Consider the following 25,145-nt stretch of genomic DNA (forward strand, 5'->3'; position numbering starts at 1 on the left):
TTCCTCAGATTTTCATTTTAAATCAATCTCAGTTTGAATTTTAACTTCCCATGGAGTTATTTAGACTGGGCTACAATAATGCATGTATGTGAATTCAGTAATTATAGACGAGAATGGGTTGGGAGAATCACCTGCTCGAGATGATGTAACGATGAAAAAATATGAGTGGATAGCCTGTGTTTTGGAGAGATCACCAAACAGATTCAAAACGTACCTTTTGACATTCACACAATGCTGGTGAAGAATCTCACCTTCAGACAACACAGGTGATAGTTCATTAAATTGCTTTTGACAGTGCGAGAGCTGTGTGTAACATGTCGTCTTCATGCAAGGTCAGCCTGTTTCCCGTTCATATCTTTAATATGCGCAGAAGCTGGTCTGGGGCAGGGAGGTGCTGGGAGGATCACTGTCTTTGTCAAATAAGCCCCAGGCAAACAGTGAGCAGGTTAGAGCTGTTGTGTTCCACACTTTATTCATTAAAAAAGCACTGAAATTTCTGACACAGTTATATAAAATGGTAGTAGCATTACATAAATAGTATTAAATTTCGTATTTTTTTGTCTTTTTAAGCATCAGATCAAGGGGTTACACAAAAATGAATTGTTGATGAAATTAGATACTTTGTGGCAACAATACTGAATTAAGTTTTCAGTAGCGCAGAGAGAGGCAACATTTACTAAACACTTTTTTTTTCCATATCTCAACAATAGGTACATCTAGTCAACGTTCTCTATCAGCGCATTTTTCCCCTAAAACTATGACAAACTGACACTGGTACAGTGAACACAAAGACATTCAAAATAAGTTTTTTTTTTGCAATGTAACCGGATCAACAAGATTTACAATTTTTTTTTCAAAACTGTTAACGGGAAGCAGCTATTTGTAAAAAAAGAAAAAAAACATTGGATGCAGGAACACAACAGAGAAGAAAAAAAATTAAAACACTTTCTTTCTTTCTTGAATGACTTGGAAAGGCAACAGCTTTTTAAGTTGAAACACTCCGTTTGATAACTTTTCTTTTGAATTATCTGTGGTATTAGGATATGTTAAGAGTTAAGAAACACGGTTTATTTAGCTTCGAGAGGTTTGCACGCGCAAGATCTAACAAATGAAACTGAGTGCTACCAGCTTAATTACTTCACAGTCACCCATGACTTTTTATCTTTAAATAATATTTTTTGAACCACAAAATATTGTCCCGATAGAGGTATGAGGCAAGTGTAATTAATACCTGCGTGTACTTTCATAAAGTATCAAGACCAAATTATTTTATCTACACCTAATCTTCAGCTCCTAAGAATAAAACTTATTAAAAAGTTATGACCAATTTACTCTTGGGAACCAGTTCATACCCAGGGACAGTACGTGAGTAGCTCTGCATAGAGATGCCATCTCCTTCACTCGTTTACATACATACACACAGCATGGGGGTAACCTGAGAAATGTGCTCTGAAGTCTCCCTCCTGGTAAAACATTTCCAGCCCACAGTGAATTTCAAGTATCCCATTAATGACATAGAATATTAATTATAAATTAATATACTTTACAATTCTTTCAATAATAGACACATATAATATAATATTTACAGTTTTCATAAATGCTTTTGCTACTTTTGTTTAGCATCCCTGAGAATGGTCTCTTCTTTAAGTACCTTCACACACACACAAAAACACACGGCGTATGGTCACGTGCGAGGAAGCCATCTCACTAAACTGATTTGGTGGGCCGCGAGGTTTAGTGTTGCTTTGCTTATACACAATCTTTTCTTTAAAAAAAAATGCATACTCTTTCCTTTGCTTTAAAAACCTGGCAACTCATGGAGGTTAAAGCTGACAATGGGAGACGGGCAAGAGAGATGGTGGGGGGGGGGGGGGGGAAGACAGAACGGGAGAGAGAACTAGTGAGAAATAAGAGAACTTGCTAGAGGTATTTGCCTTGTGTGCTAGGATTTGGTTTAGTGGGTACACTTCTAAAACATAAGAGACTTTGTATAACTTTGTTTTCCACAATCCTTGAGTTTTATGTACCAGAACAGGTTTTTGTTTTCTCTTGTGACTGCTGAGATTACTGAACAATGTGTGCACTGGTTAATGCTCAAATAAATGCAGACTGGCTCCACTGTTGTGCCAAGACACCGAGTACCACTCCTAAGAGACAAGATCACAGTTGAACAAAAAAAAATTGGAAACGACAAAAGTTTATAAATAGTGCATCAGCCAAAGCGTTCTCTGACAAGCATCATTAGTTTTTTCTTTCCCTTATAAATCTGTTTTAAGTTATCTATGAACTGAGCAAATTGTATATGTCCATCCTGTGCCATCAGAAACGTCTCTCTGGCTTTGCTGAGGAATTCGATGAACTCCCCATAGTGCCGCGGGCTGATGTGGGTCAGGCGGGAGTGCGTGGTGTTGATGTAGGCGCCGATCGTGGCGTCCAGGAGCTGGCGCAGAGGAGCCTTGTCAGTTGACATCAGTTTACCAGAATTCCTCCGGCCCGGTATACCCGCGAGACCGGGCGCCGTCATCGTACACCGGCGCAGAATGTCCGATAGCACCGTGGCGCACTGTACGCTCTTCACAACCAAGGGGATAATGGCAGCCAGTTCATTTTTACCCAAAGAGTGGCTCAAAGCACAGGCCCAAAGAACATCGTTGATGGCCGGGTGGGTGTCCTGGTTGTAGGCTAGGTTGAGGTGGGTCATGGCGAGGCTGGCAAGTTTGAAGGCCCGTAACGGGTACCCTCGATGCTCCATATATCGAGCTATGGTAAACAACTGGGAATAGGTCATACCCGTAGAGGCTGCATCGATAACTATTTGATAGGCCGTCTCAAAGGCAATGTGGTCTTTCTCGCACAGTGTTAAAGCAGACAGTGCACAATTCTGCGGATCCTTCATGGCACATTGAAGAGCAAGGGTGCGGGCACAGCTTGCCAGCTCCTCCCTTTGCGTGTAGTCCAGGTTCAGCCGGAGAATGGTGTTGTGCGATGTGATGGTCGCTGCCACAATACTAGTTGCTTCGGTCGGAGTGAAGAGCGTGTACCAGCTCTGCAGGATGCTGACCAAAGCTCGGACACCTAAATGAAACAGAAAGGAATGGAAAGACAGTACAGTAAGTGAACCGTTCCTTCAATCATTCAGAGACCTTTTCCAGAATGCATGGACATCATTTATATATTTTCCTTTTTCCTAAATAGATTAATCTGAAGGCCAGGAGAGGTTCTGACCTTCACAAGTCAACAAGAGGAACACTTGAAAAGAAAATAGAATGATGATAGAAAAGAGTCCGGCTGGCAACAGATACATTATATTAAGCTATTAAATTGTCCCCTGTTGCATTGCCTTCTTCTGTCAGTGTACGTTTATATGCAGCACTCCCTCTCTTCCCTACAAGCAGATCAGCAATTGGAGAGGTGCAATAATGATAGTGCACAGGGATCAAATGCAGTGTCACAAAGATGAAAGGCACATGCATGGGGTAGAGAAGGGTGAACTCTTCTTTTTCTTTCCAACAATTAGAACAGTGGGCAGTTATCTGTTGCCATCCACCAGCCTCTGTCTCGCCCCTCCCTCTCCCTGTTATATTCTAACCCTTTTTCTCTTCACTCTCAGTCCTGAGGCACCTGAAGGTATGTAGGTTAATTGGCTGGGCAAATGCAAAAATTGTCCCTAGTGGGTGTAGGATAGTGTTAATGTGCGGGGATCGCTGGGCGGCACGGACCCGGTGGACCGAAGGGCCTGTTTCTGTGCTGTATCTCTAAATCTAAAATCTAAACATCTACCATCCCTTTGCCTCTTCAGATGCTGCCTGATTTGCCACACAAATTCTTCCAGACATTCATTTCTCATGTGTTTTAACGATTAATGTCATGCTTACTAAAATGGAGCAATTTGGCGCGATAGCCATTTCAGTTGGGAAAGGTTTTTATTGTGGACACGCAGTAAATAATTATAATGCAGACGTTTTTCAGTTTAAAAAAAACCCAATTTAGAATTAGATAAACCTCTTGCAATTTGCAGTATCTTTAAAAAGGAAATCGCTAGTCTTGAAATCAAATGAATGGTGATCCTTGCTTGCAGTGATAAAATTGTTAAATGCAGATTTTGTAAAATCTATTGCAATGATTACATTGCATACCAACTTCTGTAGCACAGGTCACCAACCAGCGCACCATTTCCCTGCGTCGCCAGTTCAGGGTCGATAGGGTCATCCGCATCACCTGTGCAAAAGCAGATACAGTGCATGAGTTCATCTTCTGTTATGTCTCTCCTATTATCCACAATATCTAGTATCAGCCTCAGACCAAGATTGGTTGTCCTGGACAAGTGTGGAAGGACATGAATGAATTGTCACATGTACCTAGGTACAGTGAAATGCTTTGTTTTTCCTACAGCCTAGGCAGTATACAAGTGGCACCACGTGTCTGCTGCTGACAAAGTACCCCTGAACAGTTCTGTCTACTGCCTGCCGCTCCCTATGGCAGCAGGCCTCACCCCCCCTACCCCCCCCCCCACCCACGACGGTTCCCCCTATAGTTTTGGCGCCCCCCACCCCAACCCACCGGGTCCTCCTTTGGTCCTCCTCGCTCTCGACGTCACATGTGAGGGAAATATTTTGACCTAGAGTGCTTTGTGCCTTTTCTTCTCCATAGTGGGATATCTAAATTACGGGGCAGGGTGGGATGAAGGGAGGGGGAAGAGAAGCTCCTGTCAACACGACTCCTCTTCCTCCCTGTTCTTGAAGGCAGGATTTTTAGCAGCAGTTTGTGATCAACTGTCGTTCATCCGTGGGCCAAAAATTATCTCTTCTCTCAAGAGGTGTGCAAATCTTTGGTTCTCTCTCCCAGGGTATTGAGGATGTCTAAATAATTCAGAATATTTAAGACAGTGATGGGTATGTATCAGAACTGTAGGATAGCCAAATATTACAGGGAATGAGCAGAAAAATGAATTGAAAGTTAAAGATCAGATTGCCCATGACTTTGTTGAATGATGGACCAGACCCAAGGGGGGCATATCCCATACCTGATGCCATTTCCTATTTTCCTATTCCGTTCCTGGTCATTTCAAGTTCTCCAGATTTCAGAAAGCTGGTTTAAGACAAATAGTTTGTTCCCAAGTCTCCAGCAATGAATCACCATGGTTAGAAAACTTCCCCTCTTTGCCGCCCTGAGATTTGCTCTCTGGCGTGTGGGCTGGATTGAAAGGGTTTCACTGGGCGTGGCGAACGTACCTGCAAGCCAAGCTCCAGGGCCACATTGAGAAGCGTAATGTCTGGAGGGCTGTCTGCCGGTGTTGCTATTTTAAACGCATCCTGGGCCAGTTTGAATATCAAGGATGAGGAATGAATGTTCTTCCGAATGGCTTCTAGGACCGTCCGCAACCTCAGCATATCCCCTGTAAACAGTCAGAATAAGTTACTTGGACCCTGCCGGTCTGCCACATTGGTGCCATCACTCTGCAGTTCACGAACCGCAGAATGGATATAGACAATAGACAATAGGTGCAGAAGGAGGCCATTCGGCCCTTCGAGCCAGCACCGCCATTCAATGTGATCATGGCTGATCATTCTCAATCAGTACCCCGTTCCTGCCTTCTCCCCATACCCCCTGACTCCGCTATCCTTAAGAGCTCTATCCAGCTCTCTCTTGAATGCAATCAGTACCCCGTTCCTGCCTTCTCCCCATACCCCCTGACTCCGCTATCCTTAAGAGCTCTATCCAGCTCTCTCTTGAATATAGTGCAGAAGGAGGCCACTCGGCCTGTCTTGTTCATACTGGCTCTATGCAATAATAATCCAGACTTGTTACCGCGGCCCTGTAAATTTGTTTCTTTCAGTTTCCCTTTGAACACACCACAATAGAAATTTCCTCCGCGAGGATCGCTGATGCTTTATCCCAGACCTTAACCACTTCTTGTATTAAAAAAACCCCAAGTCACGTTTGATTCTCTTGCCTGTCACCACACTCTCGCATTCTGTGTAGGAAGGAACTGCAGATGCTGGTTTATACCAAAGGTAGACACAAAATGCTGGAGTAACTCAGCGAGTCAGGTTTCATCTCTGGAGATGCTGCCAGACCTGCTGAGTTACTCCAGCACTTCGTGTGTCTCGCGTATTCTGTGCCAGTTTACAAAACCAGGATTCAATTTTTCTTCACCTGTTTACCAACCTGCCCCACCACTTTCAATGATTAAGCACATCTACTCCATTGTTTTTTTCATTTTTATGCAATTTTTTGAACTTTGTCAAAATATTTTATATGAATTATTTTCATTTTTCTCTATCTAAACCTGTTAGTTTACATTTGCCTGCATTAAACTTCACAAATTGACCATTCCAGCAGTGTGTCCATATCTGCATAATGTCTATTTACAACCTCCTCACACCCACCACTCCAAGAAATACTTCGCTGTAATAAAACAGAAAATGACAAATGGCATCAAAAACTGATGAGAAAGAATGAATCACGAAAAGTGGAAAGAGGGAGGAAACTATTTCTGTTGTTCGTAGAATGAACATGTGCATCCACGCCAGACTTAACACTCCAATAATATTATGGGTATAAGAAAATAACTGCAGATGCTGGTACAAATCGATTTATTCACAAAATGCTGGAGTAACTCAGCAGGTCAGGCAGCATCTCGGGAGAGAAGGAATGGGTGACGTTTCGGGTCGAGACCTTTCTTCAGACTGATCACAGTCTGGGAGCTTGTTGTTGTGTAGGCATGTCCTTTCGTTGGTATTCATATTGTGGAGATTGCTTTTCCTTAAACATTTGCTATAATGTCCCCAACAAATTATTTTCCAAAGCTAAATTGCACTCTGGTTATTAATAACATGGATGGACAAAGAGGTTTGAAGATTTACTAAGTTCAATGGTAAGAACCAGCTATATTTACACTTAAAACTATAGAACATGTATCTCAATTATCTTTGGTGTTACAACTGAACCAAGTGGTAACATTAAGCAAAGAGTTAAAGCAAAGAGTGGGCATCACAGTGGCGCAGCGGTAGAGTTGCTGCCTTACAGCGCTTATAGCGCCAGAGACCCAGGTTGGATCCCGACTACGGGTGCTGTCTGTACGGAGTTTGTGTGACCTGCGTGGGTTTTCTCTGAGATCTTTGGTTTCCTCCCACACTCCAAAGACGTGCAATTGGCTCGGTATAAATGTACATTGTCCCTCGCCTGTGTAGGATAGTGTTAATGTGCAGGGGTCGCTGGTCGGCACGGACCCGGTGGGCCGAAGGGCCCGTTCTCCGCACCGTATCTCCAAACTAAACTGAAAAAGTTCTGTGGATTTCAAGCCGGAAATTAACATTGATCTCACCAAGATATTGCCTTTACATACTGACTGTTAAAACTTAATTTTATTTTAATAATCTAGATTGGTGATGCCACCAGAAGTCATTCCTGTTACACAAGAGGATACTTTTGTATCATGCAATCATCTGCGTTAAATATGGACATAGAAAAGGGAGCCTGTCCCTCTTGGGGCCATCACCCAGGTGTTGTTCATCTCTCAGCAGGAGCACCATCACCACAGAGCAGCCAAGACATAAAAGGGGATCTGGGGAACTCGTTTTGATCCAGAAAATGCGGCATAATTTGAACAATCATTCAACAACTTTCATAAGCTCTGTAAGAACTTTAATAATACATAAAATACGACACAGGCCACGTTGAGTGCACGGCGTCAATATAAAACACAAAGTATGAAATAAGGACGTCTTTAAATATATGAAGATATTTTCATATAAATATTCCAACACTCTCGAGGCATAAATAGTTCAACGTTATGAGATTTAGGCAACTTTGCAGATTCCACCCCCTAACTTGAAATATTTGGGCAATATTCTTACATTCCAAACACAAAACCAGCAACATTTTGCTCCTGGGCTTTTGGGTAACCTTGCATGGGCAAATTCAGCTTGGCACTAAATACATTATGTGTGGTAAATGAATGGCACATTTGAGATCTCCCCTTTCTCAAAAAGGTGAATTATTTTATTGTTGTTTCTCTCCCAACACCGACTGGACAGTGAACCCAAATGGCTTGCACCTTTGCAACCGCAGTCTACCATGGAGCAGACCGGTGTGGCATCTGCCCACTTTCCTGTGGGATTTGCCTTAGCTTCCCCAAGATGCCATCCCCATTGTGGCTTGGCTGGGCGGCAGATTTATGTGGAATGGTACACCGCGGACACGTGCCTCCACCTTATCATTACACAGCAAAGATGAGTAATACAGTAACGGACCTCTGCACAGCAGATTCTAGTGAGAGCAGGTCGAGGCTCCCGTTGCACTGCCCATCCCCCACTTCCATCAGTTACCCAATGAGCTGGTCACCGGTTGCGGTAGCGGAGAGAGCGCGCAGCACGAAGACGGTGTGAGTACCGAGCCTCTTCCAGGTGTGCTGAGCCTGTCCTTGGTGTACCCATCCTGTCCCTGGTGTACGCAGCCCGTCCCTGGTGTATCGAGCCTGGTCCTGGCGTACTGAGCCTGTCCCTGGTGTACCGAGCCTGTCCCTGGTGTACCCAACCTGTCCCTGGTGTACGCAGCCCGTCCCTGGTGTACCCAGTCTGTCCCTGGTGTGTACGCAGCCCGTCCCTGGTGTATCGAGCCTGGTCCTGGCATACTAAGCCTGTCCCTAGTGTACCCAGCCTGTCCTTGGTGTACCCAGCCCGTCCCTGGAGTACCGAGCTTGTCTTTGGACCATCCCTGGTGTACGGAGCCTGTCTCTGGCAGACCGAGCCTGTCCCTGGTGTACCCAGCTCATCCCTGGTGTACCCAGCCCGTCCCTGGTGTACCCAGCCTGTCCCTGGCATACCCAGCCTGTCCCTGGTGTACCCAGCCCATCCCGGGCGTACCCAGCCTGTCCCTGGCGTACCCAGCCCATCCCTGGTGTACCAAGCTCATCTGTGGCTCCCTGGCCTGTGAAGTCCCACTTGTTTAAACCCTCCCCCCCCATCTTGCCAATGCCGCATTTCTTCGCTCCTGGCCTGGGGTTAAACCCTACCCCCCTTCACTCGGTTATAATGGACAATTGGCAATAACGGACACAATCCTCCCAAACAACATCCTCCCAAACAACACCCTCCCCACACACCTGAGGTCCGTTATTGCGAGGGTTTGACTGTATTAGCAATAAAGTCCCACCGTGTTTGCACTGACTAACCTTTAGCAGCTGTTAACATTGTAGAGGCCAGCTCACATTGTTGAGACTCCAGGTGCCCGAGGGTAAACCACCGAGGGTAATGGCTGGGTACGACTGAAACAATGTGGTGAGGGTGGGACACGTCGCCTGCATGTGCTGTGGACTCAAGAACAGGTAACCTGCAAGAATAACGGCAGACATGATACAGAGGCCACTGGAAATCCCCACGTGGCAGTTAGTCCCACTAGACTAGACGGATGGCTCAGATGCACACACGTGTAGTATTGGTCAGTTTGTCGTGTCAGTGAAAGATACTTTACAAACTGCTGCATCTCCAAGGTTTCATTCCCCCTCCATCCCCCTCCCCCCCCTCGCTCCCTCCTCCCCTGACCATCGCCGCCACCTTTCTCTCCCGGAGCCGCCGACATACTCCAGAGCAGGCGGGAGAGGAGGGAGCCCTACCGTGACCGAGGGGGGCACACTGAAACGCAAAGGAGCTGGAGTGACTCAGCCAGCTGAATCTGCCTGAGGAAGGGTCCCGATGTCGCCTATCTGCGATCCCCAGAGATCCTGACCCGCTGAATTGCTCCAGTACTTTGTGCCCTTTCAGTGGGTGAAGAAGGGCTCGCTGGTGCACCGTGCGAGTCAGGAGTGGGGTCGGAAACTGGGACTCTAAACGGCCGGGGAGACGGTGTGAGCCAGGGACGGGTCGGCAGGTCATTCCACTCACATGCAGTTTACATTTTATTAAGGGGGCGCAGTGGTAGAGTTGCAGCGCTAGCAGCGCCAGAGACCCAGGTTTGATCCTGACTATGGGTGCTGGCTGTACGGAGTTTGTACGTTCTCCCCGTGACCTGTGTTCCTCCCACACTCCAAAGACGTACAGGTTTGTAGATTAATTGGCCCTAGTGCATGCAGGATAGTGTTAATGCGCGGGGATCGCTGGTTGGCGTGGACTCGGAGGGCCGAAGGGCCTGTTTTCGCGCTGTATCTCTAAAACTAAAAAAATGAACAAAATTTGTTCTGTTGAAGTTTCCGGCACTCTGTGGTGCTTGGGAGACACGGGAGGGGGTGTCATGAGCAGACCAAGGGTGCATTGTCGTATCATTATCACGTGGCTGCAGTTGGTCCAAACGGAAAATCTGTGTTCAACCTCGGTCATTGGAGTTATTCTGCAATGACGACGTATCTTATGCATCTGGTGCAACTGGCTTTGCAGTTATCACCACCCTCTCGTGCTGCCCCGAATGTGGCCAGAGAGTGGCCAATTGGGATCCAGGTAGGAGAGGGAAGCACAGGAAGCATCGGACATATCTCTCCCTCCTAACCCCATTCTCCTGTCTTCTCCCCATAACCTCTGACACCCGTATTAATCCAGAACATATCTATCTCTCTCTTAAAAATATCCACTGACTGGGCCTCCAGAGCCACTAATAGCCATCACATCTTTCCCAACTCTCTTTCAGTCACCACTATCTACTTTTAAGCACTTTCACAAAACAATGTCTATCTCCATACAGCCAATTCGCCTGCATTTAGTTGCAAGATTGATTGGTTGGCATGACAGGTGGCACTGCGGTAGATTTGCTGCCTTACAGCGCCAGAGACCCGGGTTCGATCCTGACTCTGGGTGCTGTCTGTACAGGCTCTTTACATTCGCCATGTAACCGCATGGGTTTTCTCCGAGTGCTCCGGTTTCCTCCCACATTCCAAAGACGTGCAGGTTTGTAGTTTAATTGGCTTTGGTGAAAATTGTAACTTGTCCCTAGTGAGTAGGATAGTGTTAGTGTACGGGGTGATCGCTGGTCGGCGCAGACTCGGTGGGACGAAGTGTCTGTTTCCGCGCTGTATCTCTAGTCTAAAGTATGAATTTGTATCAAAGGGCGCAATAATCTACAGAATTGCATCGCAAGCTGCATGCATCCAATACGAATTTAAAATTGAATAAAATGACAAACCTCATTGCCCTTAAAGCCAGTTTGTATGCGAGGTCAGCATCGTGCAACAGTAAAGCTGAGAAAAGGTACTTTGCAAACGTGTGCATCGGCACGCTTTCCCGATGGATGACTTCGCCCAGGCCACTGAACGGTCCTCCTGTTAATGATCAGAATCGTCATCAACTTGGTTGAAAGGGGAAAGTCCTGTTGAAAATCTTTACATAAAATAGACTTTCACGCAGTGCAATAATTTTATGTACGAGACTTTATATTTTACACATTTGTACCTGTGCACGCATCACGGCAGTTACTTTTATTATTATTTTCTTTCATTTTAGCACAGTTTATTTCTTGAAACTGAAGAGCTGTCTTTGCACACCTTGTCAATGAGCACTGATGTTTATATGAAAGAAAGGTATACTTAAGCTTCCACTTATTTCTTTTCCCACAAATGAGTCTTGCTGCAAACACAGTTTGAAAGATTACATTGCCCCTGGAGATTTTTTCCTTGCCTTTGATAACTTTGATGGAAAAGCTAGAATTTTCACCGATCTTTCCCTGGTGTCAACCTTGCATAGAATTTAACCAAACGGTTTTTTTAAATTTGGAGATTGGAGGTTTTTGAATCCACTGCCTTTATCTGAATCTTGTCAAATGTCATAACAGAAATAAATGCACAGCAGTACTTTGTAGCATATTCCGGAATAATTTACCATGGCAGCTTTATGAAATGACTGTGTTACAAATATAATGGAGTAGAATATATTTTTCGTTGGTAGCATCATGCCCAGGAAAGGTCAAAAGCCAATTAAATAACAGCGTAAATATGGAACAAGTTAACTTGGCCACCCAGCTCTCGATTAAGAGTTTATCAAAGAAATTCAGACTCCTGAAGCAGGTAATTGACTTACAACCTCAAAGAAAGCAAAGCTTTGCACTATTTCTGCCTGACCTTTGAGAGTAACAAAATCAAACCGCAGTGTATGCATCAGCTTTGTTGCCTACGTTACCACTTGTGGAGCTGAAGATGTTGTAATTCACTGCACTCTCCTTTCAAATTTGTGTTCCTCGCAAAACTGTGGCAAGTTTCCTTTCCTTTGCAAAATACTCGACCAATGTGGAATGATTACTTTACCTTCTAATAAGATAATGGACTGTTTACGCAGGACTTGTACAAGCATTTCATCTAGCTCCAGCTCCTGCAGTTTGAAGATTATTTGCTCCTCATTGCGGCAGACCTTGTCTTGCGCATACAGTCCCTCTGGCATTACTCGTTGCTGACCCATGCCCATCAACGCGACCTCCATCGCCAGTGTGAGGTACGATTCATTGCTATCCAGGCACCCAGACACAGCTACATGTTGGTAAATGGCAGGCTTCAGATCGCTGTTGGAATCTAATGAGAGTAAAATGGGCATCAGTCTCACGAAATCCTGAATAAAATGTCACCATCTTCACATTTTGAAACATTGAAAAGAATTTGACATGAATATCATCAGGTCATAAGTGATAGGAGTAGAATTATGCCATCAAGTCCACTCCGCCATTCAATCGTGGCTGATCTATCTTCCCCTCTTAACCCCATTCTCCTGCCTTCTTCCCATAACCTCTGACCCCTGTACTAATCAAGAAATGATACTCCATATTTACTTTCATACGAAAAAAAAATGTTCTTGTCACTTTTTGAAAGATAATCATGGACAGCACCTCGCCAAATGTTCTTACATTTGAATCTGGGATTAAATTTTTTAATATACTAGATGGAACAAAATTTTCTTTAACTTCTGTGATTATTAATTAAGTTAGTCTGAGAGGGACTATGTGTTTTCAAGCAAACTGCAAAGGAACATATTGCTGGAAAAGTCTTTTTTTTTTAAAGTCAAACATGCACATTTTAAAATAATTGTGTAGTTTTCCTGTCTCACTCAGTCCTGTCCTAGTTTAGACAATAGACAATAGACAATAGGTGCAGGAGTAGGCCATTCGGCCCTTCGAGCCAGCACCACCATTCAATGTGATCATGGCTGATCATTCTCAATCAGAGAGTTTAATTATATACCTCCTTCTTCTTTCTTACCAATATTATCAATCCCATGATTTGTCGATATAGAATCCAAGGTTAAGTAGCAAAACTGAGTCTACTTTGCATTATGATAAAATAAAGCAAGGATCAGGGTGACTACAGAAGTCTGGTGGTTACGATACGATAGAACTTTATGCCAGGAGGGAAGTTGGTCTGCCAACAGTCATAAAACACAAGAAACATGAAACATGACCATGTTAGGACCAATCATCATTTTCATTTATTTATGGAATATGGGTCTTGCTGGCAAGGTGGTGTCAGTAAGTTACCTTCTTGAATTACTGCAGTCTATCTGGTGAAAATATTCCAACTATGCTGTCAGGTAATGAGTTTCATTTGTTAAATCCAGTGATGATGAAGGAACAGTTGAAAACAACTGATTCATGTTTGCAACTTGTTTGTAACTTGTTCCAGGCGTACACCTGCCCCATCCCCAAACTCTACCTCCGCTACATTGATGACTGCATTGGTGCTACCTCTTGTACCCATGCAGAACTTACCGACTTCATCAATTTCACCACTAATTTCCATCCTGCTCTTAAATATACTTGGACCATCTCCGACATCTCCCTACCGTTTCAGGATCTCACCATCTCCATCACAGGAGACAGACTAGTGACCGGCATCTACTACAAACCTACTGACTCCCATAGCTATCTTGACTACACTTCTTCCCACCCGGTTTCCTGTAAAAACTCTATCCCCTACTCCCAATTCCTCCGTCTATGCCACATCTGCGCCCAGGATGAGATGTTCCATACCAGGGCATCATTCCTCATTCTTTAGGAAACGGGGGTTCCCCTCTTCCATTTTAGATGAGGCTCTCACTAGGGTCTCCTCAATATCCCGCAGCTCTGCTCTTACTCCCCTTCCCCCTATTCGTAACAAGGATAGAGTCCCCCTTGTCCTCACCTTCCACCCCATCAGCCGTTGCATACAACAAATTATCCTCCAACATTTCCGCCACCTTCAACGGGATCCCACTACTGGCCACATCTTCCCATCTCCACCCCTTTCTGCTTTCCGCAGAGACCATTCCCTCCGTAACTGCCTGGTCCACTCGTCCCTTCCCACCCAAACCACCTCAGGTACTTTCCAATGCAACCGCAGGAGATGCAACACCTGTCCCTTTACCTCCCCCCTCGATTCCATCCAAGGACACAGACAGTCTTTCCAGGTGAGGCAGAGGTTCATCTGCACCTCCTCCAACCTCATCTATTGTATCCGCTGTTCCAGATGCCAACTTCTCTGCATCGGCGATACCAAGTGCAGGCTCGGCAATCATTTTGCTCAACGCCGCCGCTCAGTCCGTCTTAACCAACCTGATCTCCTGGCGGCTCAGCACTTCAACTCCCCCTCCCATTCCCAATCTGACCTTTCTGTCCTGGGCCTCCTCCATTGTCAGAGTGAGGCCCAGCGCAAATTGGAGGAACAGCACCCTCATATTTCGCTTGGGTAGTTTACACCCCAGCGGTATGAACATTGATTTCTCTAACTTCAGATAGTCCCTGCTTCCTCTCTCTATCCCCTCCCCTTTCCCAGTTCCCCCACTAGTCTTCCTGTCTCCGACTACATTCTATCTTTGTCCTGCTCCCTCCCCTGACATCAGTCTGAAGAAGGGTCTCGAACCGAAACGTCACCCATTCCTTCTCTCCAGAGATGCTCCCTGATCCGCTGAGTTACTCCAGCATTTTGTGTCTACCTTCCATTTAAACCAGCATCTCCAGTTTTTTTCCCTACACACGTTTGTAACTTGGAAGATAGCCCCGCGGGAGGCAGGATGTCCACCTGTTCTGTCCATTTTGGCAGTAGCTGTGCAGGTACAGGAGCCTGCAAATGCTGGAGTCCTGAGTAAAAACCAAACTGCTGCGGGCGCTCAGCTGGTCAGCCAGCATCTGTGGAGGAAATGGACAGACAACCTCTCGGGTCAGGGCCCTATGAAGGGGAGCGGGGGGGTTGGAGAAAACTACCTTTCCCAGCATTCCCTCCCCAACTCCGTCAATCTGAAGAAGGGTCCTAACCAGAAATGCCATCTCTCCACTCTCACCACAGATGCTGCCTGACCACTGAGTTCCTCAAGCAGTTTGATGTTTGGCATTTGAGGTCACAAGTTTGGGAGGTGCTGTCAGAATGGCCTGGACCCAGGGCATTTTGTACGGTGCGTATCACAACGATGGTGTGCTGGCGATGGAGGGATTGAAAGAGGGCTGTGGAGGCATGTTTCATCCACAATGGTTTTGAACTCTGAAGCTTCATTAGAGTTCCACTCTTAGAGCCACCCAGCACAAACCAGGCCCTTCTGCCCACCAAATACCCACCAACCATCAAGTAGCTATTCACACTACTGATCCCATTTTATTCTCTGCATATTTCCATTCACTCATTCCCCCCCCCCCCCCCCCTGCCCCCAATTCTACCATCCACCTATTAGGGACAATTTACAGTAGCTAACTAACCCATCAACTGCATATCTTTGGGATGTGGGAGGAAATCAGAGCATTGGGAGGCAACCCATGCAGTCACAGGGAGAACGTGCAAACACCACTCAGGCAGCACCAAAGTCGGGATTGATCCAAAGTCAACGAAGACGCCAGACGCAATTAGCTGTGCTACTGTGTGGCCTCTAAATGAGGAGTTTTATTCAAATTCCTCACTTGTGCCTTGCAGGTGGTGAAAGGGCCGTTGGGGCTCAGGCGGCGAGGTGCTCACAATGCAACACCCTGCCTCTGAGGTGTTCTTTCTGTTATAGCATTTAAACAGCTGGTCCGGTTACATTTGGCGTCAATGGTAATTCCAGGTTGTTGTTGACAGTAGTAAGTGATGTTGATATGGGTGAGTATCAAAGGGTATGTGATCCCTTGTAGGACATACCCTTGTCAAGCAGTTGTATGGCACAAATGTTACTTGCCATTTATCAGTCCAGGCATGTAAGATGCCTTGATCTTACTGCAGGCAGGCACGCATGGGGCTGCCTCATTTTCTGATGGGGTGCAAAGAGAACTGAACAACAGAACTGAAGTATCACACATTTCCTCGACAATCTGCTGCTCCACATGCTGGTAGAGCATTGAAATAAAAAACATGCTTTAATGGGGTTGTTCCAATAATTAAAACATTTAATTAACTGAATTTAAATTCCCAGCTGCTGTAGTTGGATTTGGGATTCTGAAAAAAACAAAACAGGAATGCACAGTTACTGTGGATATAATTGGGACCATTTTAATATTTGACCCCAATCTGACAACAGCAAACCCGATTTCAAAGGAACAAGGCGTCCAAGATTGGAATTGCAGATCTGGTGTTAAGCTGCCCATCTGCCCACGAAAGCAAAAGATTAACAGCTTTCAATTAGGTGCTCCATCTGGTGGTTGCATGTGGATGTTGGTGACAAACCAAGTACAGTAAAGCAAACAGGCAGAAGTAATGAGCACAGGTATTGAGTGCTCCAACTTCAACTCTTACTTTCCCTCTTTCTCCGTCCCCTTCCCCCACCCTAGTTCTCTGACTGGGTTCACTGTCCTGATTAATTTTACTGTTTATATGCCTCGTTGTCACCTTCCCCTCAGCCAACAATGAACCATTCTACATTTCCTTGACCAGTATCTGCTTCGATCTGTCATTTTCACACCTTACCCTTCCATATCTCTAGTCTCCCTCTCCCCTGATTCTCAGTCTGAAGAAGGGTCGCGACCCGAAACGTCACCCATTGCTTCTCTCCAGAGATGCTGCCTGTCCCGCTGAGTTAACTCCAGCATTGTGTGTCTATCTTCGGTGTAAACCAGCGGCAGCTATTCCTTCTGCACCTTCTCTTACCTGCTGTGTCCAAACAGTTTTCGTCCTCCAGTCGACAGGCTTCGGTCAGTGTGATGAAGAGGCATCCAATCGGGTCCAGAGGATGACCCACCCACCCTTCCAGATTTGTAATTGTAGTTACTCCTCTGTGTAATAATTCTGAGAACAGATAATTCAATATAAATCAGTAATAAACTCTGAACCATTACAATCATCGTAAAATCTGGGCAGAACGAGAATTCATCGGGGTCGACCTATCTGAATATTTTAAACATGCCGCTGGAAGACGCATGGTCTTTCCGTGAAGAAGATTCAAATAAAACTCATTCAAAGAACTTGATCAGTACTGGCGTCAGGGGTTATAGGGAGAAGGCAAGAGAATGGGGTTGGGAGGGAAAGGCAGATCAGCCATGTTGGAATGGCGGAGTAGACTTGATGGACTGAATGCCCTAACTCTGCTCCTATAACTTATGAACCCACAATACTCCTTTCAAAGGTACTAAAGATGATACTTTTGCTGCCGGCATGGGCAGTTTGATTTGCTGAGGAAATGCAAGTAGAATTGATTATTGGGCAGCAAACAAACCCATGTTGGATCTCATGACGGGAGCTATATTATTGACAATGCAGCTGAAAATCATTGTGCCGAGGACATTGTCCCAAGAAAATCCTGCAGTGCTGTCCTGGGATTGGGATGATTGATCACCAACAAGCATAAGCACGTTTCATTAAGCAAGATCGGGCCCAGCCAATGTACTGTTTTCCTTTTGATACCTAGAGACTAATTTTATAAAGCCATCATGATGTCAAATGCTGCTCTGTTATCAAGGCCATTTAAGTTTCTTTGGGGCTCAGTTCTTTGATTCCTGTTTACATGAAGGCTGTGATCAGGTCAAGAGCTGAGGTGTGTAGGAAGGAACTACAGTTGCTGGTTTAACCCGAAGATAGACACAAAATGCTGGGTAACTCAGCGGGACAGGCAGCATCTCTGGAGAGAAGGAATGGGTGACGTTTCAGGTCGAGACCCTTCTTCAGACTGAGAGACAGGGGAGGGGAAGATAAAGAGATAAGGAAGTGCAAGGTGTGAGAACGAGACATCAAAGGGGGTGGAGATCAAGGCAAATGTAGAATAGATCATTGTTAGGTAGGAAAATATAACATCAAAGCAAACAGAGATAAAATGTAATCAGGGACAGTTAGACTGGTCGGAGAACTGGGAAGGGGCTGAGAGGTACCGGGCAGCATGGCGGCACAGCGGTAGAGTTGTTGCCTTACAACGTCAGAGACCTGGGGTTCGATCCTGATTGAACTTGTCTATACGGAGTTTGTACGTTCTCCCGGTGACCTACATGGGTTTTCTCCAGGATCCTCCCACGCTCCAAAGACGTTCAGGTTTGTAAGTTAATTTGGTTGGTGTAATTGTAAATTGTCCCTAATGTGTGTAGGATAGTGTTAATGTGCGGAGGTCGCTAGTCGGCATGGACTCAGTGGGCCGAAAAGCCTGTTTCTACACTGTATCTCTAAACGAAACAAAAAAACTCAAACTGATCCATCAGTGAGCTGGTTGCTGGGAAGTAAGTGCTGCTTGACGATCAATGACATCTTGCATCAGTCTACCGATGACTGAGTCGACTGATTAGACAGTAACTGGCCAGAATGGATCGTCCAACTTCTTAGAAAACAGGAGATACTTGGGCAATTTTCCACACGGCTTGGTAAATACGTGTTGAAACTGTACTAGAACGGTTTGGCCAGTAGTACTGCAAGTAATGGTCTCTAATACTACAAGTGGGACATTGGGTCGTCCCTCAGCCTTTACTGTATCCAGTCCTCTCAGCCACTACTTGATATCATGCTGACCAATTCCAAGGTGCAGCTATTATTCCGTGTAATCTTGGAGCAAGAAACAGAAGAAGAATTGTCTATTCTCCAGTGTCTGAAAGCATAAGCCCATAGTGCTCTGAAGCTGGTTCACACAGGAGAACGGCATAATTAACAGCACGAAAGAAGTGAAGAGGTCAAACACAATCAGAGAGAGGTTTGAGCTGCTTCCAGTTGGGTGAAGAGGAATGGTGTTTATTGCTGCTATATCTTCACCAGCAGTAAACACCTCAGGTGGTCACAGTCAGTGAGCAGTTACTGTTCTAATAATTTGTTTTAAGTTAAATGAAGAGGGGGTGGCACAGCAGTTGGGAGTGTTCGCAATCCGGGGTCGATGCTGGCCACTGGTGCTGTCTGTGTGGAGATTGTCCATTCTCCCTGTGGTTGGTAGAATTCCCCTGGGTGCTCGCACTTTCCTCCCACAGACATGCTGACTGGCAGTTTAGTTGGATGCAGTAAATTAACTCCAGTATCAGTGTGTGGCAGGAGAATTGGAGGTGACAGCCTGCCAGACACCATAGATTACTAGGGAAAAAAAGTAGAGGAACTGGAGATTCCTGAGAGTCTGCATAGAATTGATGGGCTGAATGGCCTCCTATATGTCATAAGGAAATATACAGAAATAAAAGTAGACCTGTTCAAAGTACACATTAAAAAAAAACTCGTGAATATTCTGATACGTTTGTGGACTACTCAAATGTTGCACTGCACTTTTAATATGTGATTAATTATAAAAATACTCTCGACAATCATTTTCAATAAAAAAGATGAGAATGCGACACTTGAAAGTTTCAATAGCAATCTTGTGAAGTTAAGCTTAATCTCCATGCTGGTGGCTTCCAATTATGGAAGTTAACTCAACCTTGGATGCCACCATGAAGCGGTTACCCCGAACAGAAGTCCCTGCACACTCTTTGGCCAATTTACATTTGTGAAGAGCATAGAGGAATTAAAAATGTGAGCGCATCCATTAAAATGACTGCACATCCCCGATTTTACACTCAGCTATTCTCCCCGCGGATGCTGGATGACCTGCTGAGCATCCTAATGCTTTGATTTGAACTTAGGTCCACCATTCTCGCGTCATTTGCATTTTGCCCCATCCACAAGTGACCTCTGCTCAAGACGGCTCCGTTCAGTGGCCGCTCGATGGCATAGTCGCAGGGCTCACCTTTCTTCTGATGTTTATAGATTTCCAGCTGGCGTTGCTGCTGCAGACGGAGTGTGTTGATGATTGCCACAGCCAGGCGCAGTGCTTCTTTGGGATAACCATGTGAACGGAGGGCATCCACCCGGGCGCAGGCAGTGGGGACATGCTCTGCACACATTAAAAGAATTCCAAGAAGGAATGGAGGGGTTAGAAAGAAGCCATTTTGTCTTTGAGGGGGCAGGGGATATGGAGAAAGGAAACACTTATAGAAGTACGTTTGAAGTTTTACCTAACCACAGAGGCTGCCCGTGAGAGTTGAAAAGGAGGCTCTCGCCCTCTCTCTGGTACGAGGGCGATGCATAAAAATCACTGCTGATTATACGCTGAAGGTGACTATCCTGCCAGTGTAGATCGCAAGCCTCCATTGCACGTGTGAAAACTGTCCGTCTTGGTCTAGCTAAAGAGTCTGTTAAGAGAAAGATGAGAAAACAAAGTTACCGTTTGTGAGAAATACAGTCTGAAAGAGCTGGAGTAACTGGAGATTTATTTACACATTGCTGATCAGCTGAACTTCACGACTTGTTTAAAAACTTGTGAAATCCTCATTTCACATTCAATATTATCTCCTGTAACTAACTACAGTAGATTTGTAAAAATGTTTTGGCCCACCATGATGACAATGACAAACCAATCATTCACTAACTTTCTCAATTTCATCAAAGAACATTAAACCAAAACATCTCATACAACCTTGAGCAATGTCGATACAATCGAATGGACAAGCAAAGCCTCTCAAAATGGAATATATCTAAGATGATTTTTAACTAGACAGGAGGCACAAGGAACTGCAGATGCTGCTTTACAATTTGAAACACTAAGTGCTGGAGCAACTCTTTACGGGCGGCACGGTGGCATAGCGGTAGAGCTACTGCCCCACGGCGCCAGAGACCCGGGTTCGATCCTGCCTACCGGTACGTTTCTGTACGGACTTTGTACGTTCTCCCCGTGACCTCCGTGGGTTTTCTCCCAGACCTGTTTCCTCCCACACTCCAAAGACAAACAGGTTTGTAAGTTAATTGGCTTGGTATGAATGTAAATTGTCCCCAGTGTGTGTAGGATAGTGTTAGTTTACGGCGATCGCTGGTCGGTGCGGATTCGGTGGGCCGAATGGCTTGTTTCTGTGCTGTATCTCTAAACTGAATTAAACTAAACTCAGCGGGTCAGGTGGCATCTCTGGAGAACATGGATAGGTCGCTTTTCAGGTCGTGATCCTTCTTGAAGACCCGAAAAGTCACCTGTTCATCTTCTCCACAGATGCAGCCTGGCACTTTGTGTCTTTTTTTTATCCATGGCTACTTTCCTTATGTTTCATTGAGATTTCCTGTTCTCGGCCAAGTTAAATGAAAGAAAAACAAACTGTGAGGGGTGAAACTAAGTTAACGTTCAGTTCAATGAACTGAACTCATGGAACTCATGAAAAGTGACCTGAAATGTTAATCCTGGGTTAGAAAATGGGGGTGGTGGCTGAGGATAAACAGAGACTGTTGCTACTCCTAATTCCTCTCTGGCTAATGCTATTGCTATGTTTGGCAAGTATAGGATTGGTGCATCTATCATTCCTTCATAGTTATGCAATTTGCTAGCACTCAGTCTTTAAACTCACAGACAGAGAGTATTTTATACTCAGGCCACCTGAGTATTCATCAACCGATTCTATGCATGATTTAATGGTTTTACGAAAGAAATGAAAACAAAATAGTTGCAGAGCTAAGGGGATTGGATGTCACTGCTAATTAGCCCTGTGCTCTTTCATCATTGGGACCCGATTCAAATCTGTGCTGAACTCATGGTCTGTAAATCCTTTTTTCTCTCTGGCTGTAGAGGTTAATGTGAAATAAGATTAGCTATCTCAACCTAGTTTCTGTCAACGTAGGTCAATAACATTCTGATTTCGGCAATTTTAATCAGACAAACCACAATAAAATGAAAACAAAATCTCAACAGGCAATCATTTTCATAAAATCAACAATATCTATAAGAAATAATTCTTATAGGAGAGAGAAGCACACACACAAATGTGCATCAATATGACTTTATTTTGCTCAATACATCTATTTATACTCAGTCTTTCAGATTGTTTAAATCGTGATCACATGGAAACTGAGTATTTGTGCCTGGGAAAATTGTCCGATCCATTAGTGAGGAACAGGTGAAGCAGATGATTACATCTCTACTGATCTAATCTTGGGTTTATTAGTCTTGATCCACCTCAGCAAGGGAGAACATCAGAGCCTTGACCCTGTCACATCCAGAACTTTCCTTTTGTATTTATGATGATCACTCACGCTGAAACAATTACTTTCATTTTAAGAAATACAACAGAGAAGAAAATTGACATTGCTAATGAAGCCAAGAATTCGATGAAGAAATAAATAAACAGCCTACTCTTAGCAGATAGGTTATATTGCTAAAGTAGGGGCGGTAGGGGCGGGGGGGCAAAGATAACTCCAATCAATGGAAAATTAAATAAAAGTAAAAGGGATGGGGCAGGAAAAGCCACAGAACACAGCAAAGAGCCATCAAATTGGATTGTGATGTGTACATTTGGAATATCATGTTGGGGGAGTCCAGAACCAGGGGCCACAGTCTTAAAATAAAGGGGAGGCTATTTAAAACTGAGGTGAGAAGGAACTTTTTCACCCAGAGAATTGTGAATTTGTGGAATTCTCTGCCACAGAGGGCAGTGGAGGCCAAATCACTGGATGAATTTAAGAGAGAGTTAGATGGAGCTCTGGGGGCTAGTGCAATCAAGAGATATGGGGAGAAGTTGGGCACAGATTACTGTTTGTGGATGATCAGCCATGATCACAATGAATGGCGGTGCTGGCTCGAAGGGTCGAATGGCCTCCTCCTGCACCTATTTTCTATGTTTCTATCTGCGATTGAAGTTCCCAGAAAGGATGGAATGAAAACTTCAATCGGTTCAACATTTGGAGCAACTAACTAAAGTGCAACATGAACAGTTAATCACTTTTAAAGATGGGTAACAGCTCATTTAAAGCACACAACACTATCATTTTCGAAACAATTCTTCCTGGTTACCAAAATTTTTGTTTCAATTCCGAATACCAGCTTAAAACTCCATCAAAAGATTAGCACCCCGATGCATTAATAGTTCCGCACTCATTTTTATTCAAGTAATGTTTACCATTTGGATATTACTGGTTTCAACAAGGAAAAGGTGGATTTTTTGTCAAAGGAAAGGGGAAAAAGCAACAGAGGAGACTCTGGTGTGAATTTCTAAACATTATTTTGGAACTCACGTGTTAAGGGAGAAATGGTTTTTCCAATGGCTTTTTCAAATTTACTCTTTTTAAAATTACATTAAAACTATTTTAATAACTGTCTTGACTCCGGCAGAGGATCCCCAAAGCGTGAATTGTGTATTTGTACTCAGTTTTGCATTCTCTTTACTCTGCATTCATCAATTAGTGACAATTCACCAAAGCAGAGGAATCTCCAAACTGCATCGGACAATTTTGTCATTGGTCTCCACCCTTGTCTCTCAAATTTGATAGTTTCTGAAAAAATCCCCATAAACTTGGAGTACAGTGAAAATATTAAATATATTACAACTACTACTGCATTTCAAAAGTGTTTTATTTGTTAAGGCTCTTTTGGAGACATCATGAAGCATTGTGGGCATTTTAAAAACACATAAAGAAGAAACTGATGGTTTCGTGAACTAAAACCTCAAATCATTTGCCTCTCTTCCAAACTGCCCAGTCAAATTATCAGGAAGACTATTTATCGCAAACAAAGCTGTTCCGCAATTGTCAACAAGTGCAAATAATGCTCCATTGTGGCTACTTACTATTTTCTTTTTCAACTACAATGTAAACGGTGAAATAAAAGCCCAGCACCTAATCTCTGGTCGTTTTAAAGGCAGTACAGTGATTTTCAGTTCAACATCGGTATGTACACGTCTAAATCATTTTACAACAGCAGCTCATCTCGCATGTTAAAGTTTTGCATGAGGTATGTTGGGACCAGCAGACAATCATTTACCGTATTTAGAAAACAGCCCTGCATCATGATAATTAAAGACAGGAATGCATATCACAATACACGCATCAATCATATTAACGTGCACATATCTCCTGAGCCAAATGAGTCCATAGCCAAACGCTGCTAAGTAATAAGCATTATAAAATGAAAGCTTGCCAATACTGTTGCATTATACTGTGGAGCTAGATGCAAACAAGTTTTATACGTGAAGCCAATGTGATGGTTATTTTCAGAGAGACTGAAAACCAAGTTAACTCTGCTGGAAAGCATTTTAACTGTTCAGTGGCCTGCAATAGTTATTCTTTATTCGTTAACTGTTCCCCAAGCTGAATAGGTTTGGAGCAAAAGGATTTTATCAGTGACAACTGGGCCTCTACTGCATCTGACTAAATGAATATGTGCTCCCATCTTTTATCTACGTAAAATTGGTTTAGCACAACAATTGTGTTCTTGGGGATATGCACCCACATCTCAAAATTTCATCTGAATATGCAAGCTGAGAAACAAGTAAAAAATAGACACATAAAGCTGGAGTAACTCAGCGGGACAGGCAGCATTTCTGGAGCGAAGGGATGGGTGACATTTCCCATTCCTTCTTTCCAGAGATGCTACCTGTCCTGCTGGGTTACTCCAGCTTTTTATGTCTATCTTCGGTTTAAACCCGCATCTGCAGTTCCTTCCTACACAAGCAAATAACAAATGTTCCTTAAAAGAAGCAATCATTTCTGGTTGGGGAAATAAGACAGAAATGTAATTTCAATGTTGTACATAATCGTTTTCATCATTCAGATTGCACAAAAGGTAGCTTTACTATATAGTCGTATTGTGATAGCCTTTTATCACTTGGACTAGACCAAGTGGACCTGTTGGGCCCAAACCTCTCCTGCATTGGTGCAGCACCCTCTCCTCCCCCTCCCCCATCCCCCCTCTCCTATCCCCTCCCCCTCCCTCACCCCCCTCCCCTTCCCCACTTCCCTCCCTCCCCCCCCCTTAACCCCCCCTTATCCTCATCCCCTCTCCCTCCCTCCTGAAGATAGACACAAGAAGCTGGAGTAACTCAGCGGGAGATGCAGCATCTCT

General features: G+C 44.5%; 1 protein-coding gene across 2 annotated transcripts in view; it reads right to left on the reverse strand.

Annotated features, from left to right (window-relative positions):
• Window positions 1-450: 450 nt before the first annotated feature.
• The window catches only part of zswim5 (zinc finger, SWIM-type containing 5), a 225,988-nt gene continuing 201,293 nt past the window's right edge, over window positions 451-25,145 (reverse strand). For both annotated transcript variants that reach the window (XM_078408424.1, XM_078408423.1), the window contains exons 6-14: window positions 20,287-20,463; window positions 20,019-20,165; window positions 16,988-17,125; window positions 12,227-12,487; window positions 11,113-11,248; window positions 9,176-9,333; window positions 5,232-5,395; window positions 4,137-4,218; window positions 451-3,075 (exon numbers count right to left, since the gene is read on the reverse strand). In XM_078408424.1, coding sequence (XP_078264550.1) covers window positions 2,213-3,075; window positions 4,137-4,218; window positions 5,232-5,395; window positions 9,176-9,333; window positions 11,113-11,248; window positions 12,227-12,487; window positions 16,988-17,125; window positions 20,019-20,165; window positions 20,287-20,463 — 2,126 coding nt within the window. In that variant the 3' untranslated portion in view covers window positions 451-2,212. The remainder of the gene's footprint in view (window positions 3,076-4,136; window positions 4,219-5,231; window positions 5,396-9,175; window positions 9,334-11,112; window positions 11,249-12,226; window positions 12,488-16,987; window positions 17,126-20,018; window positions 20,166-20,286; window positions 20,464-25,145) is intronic.

This window comes from Rhinoraja longicauda, chromosome 11 (genome assembly GCF_053455715.1).
Source record: "Rhinoraja longicauda isolate Sanriku21f chromosome 11, sRhiLon1.1, whole genome shotgun sequence".
NCBI classification, from domain to species: domain Eukaryota; kingdom Metazoa; phylum Chordata; class Chondrichthyes; order Rajiformes; family Arhynchobatidae; genus Rhinoraja; species Rhinoraja longicauda.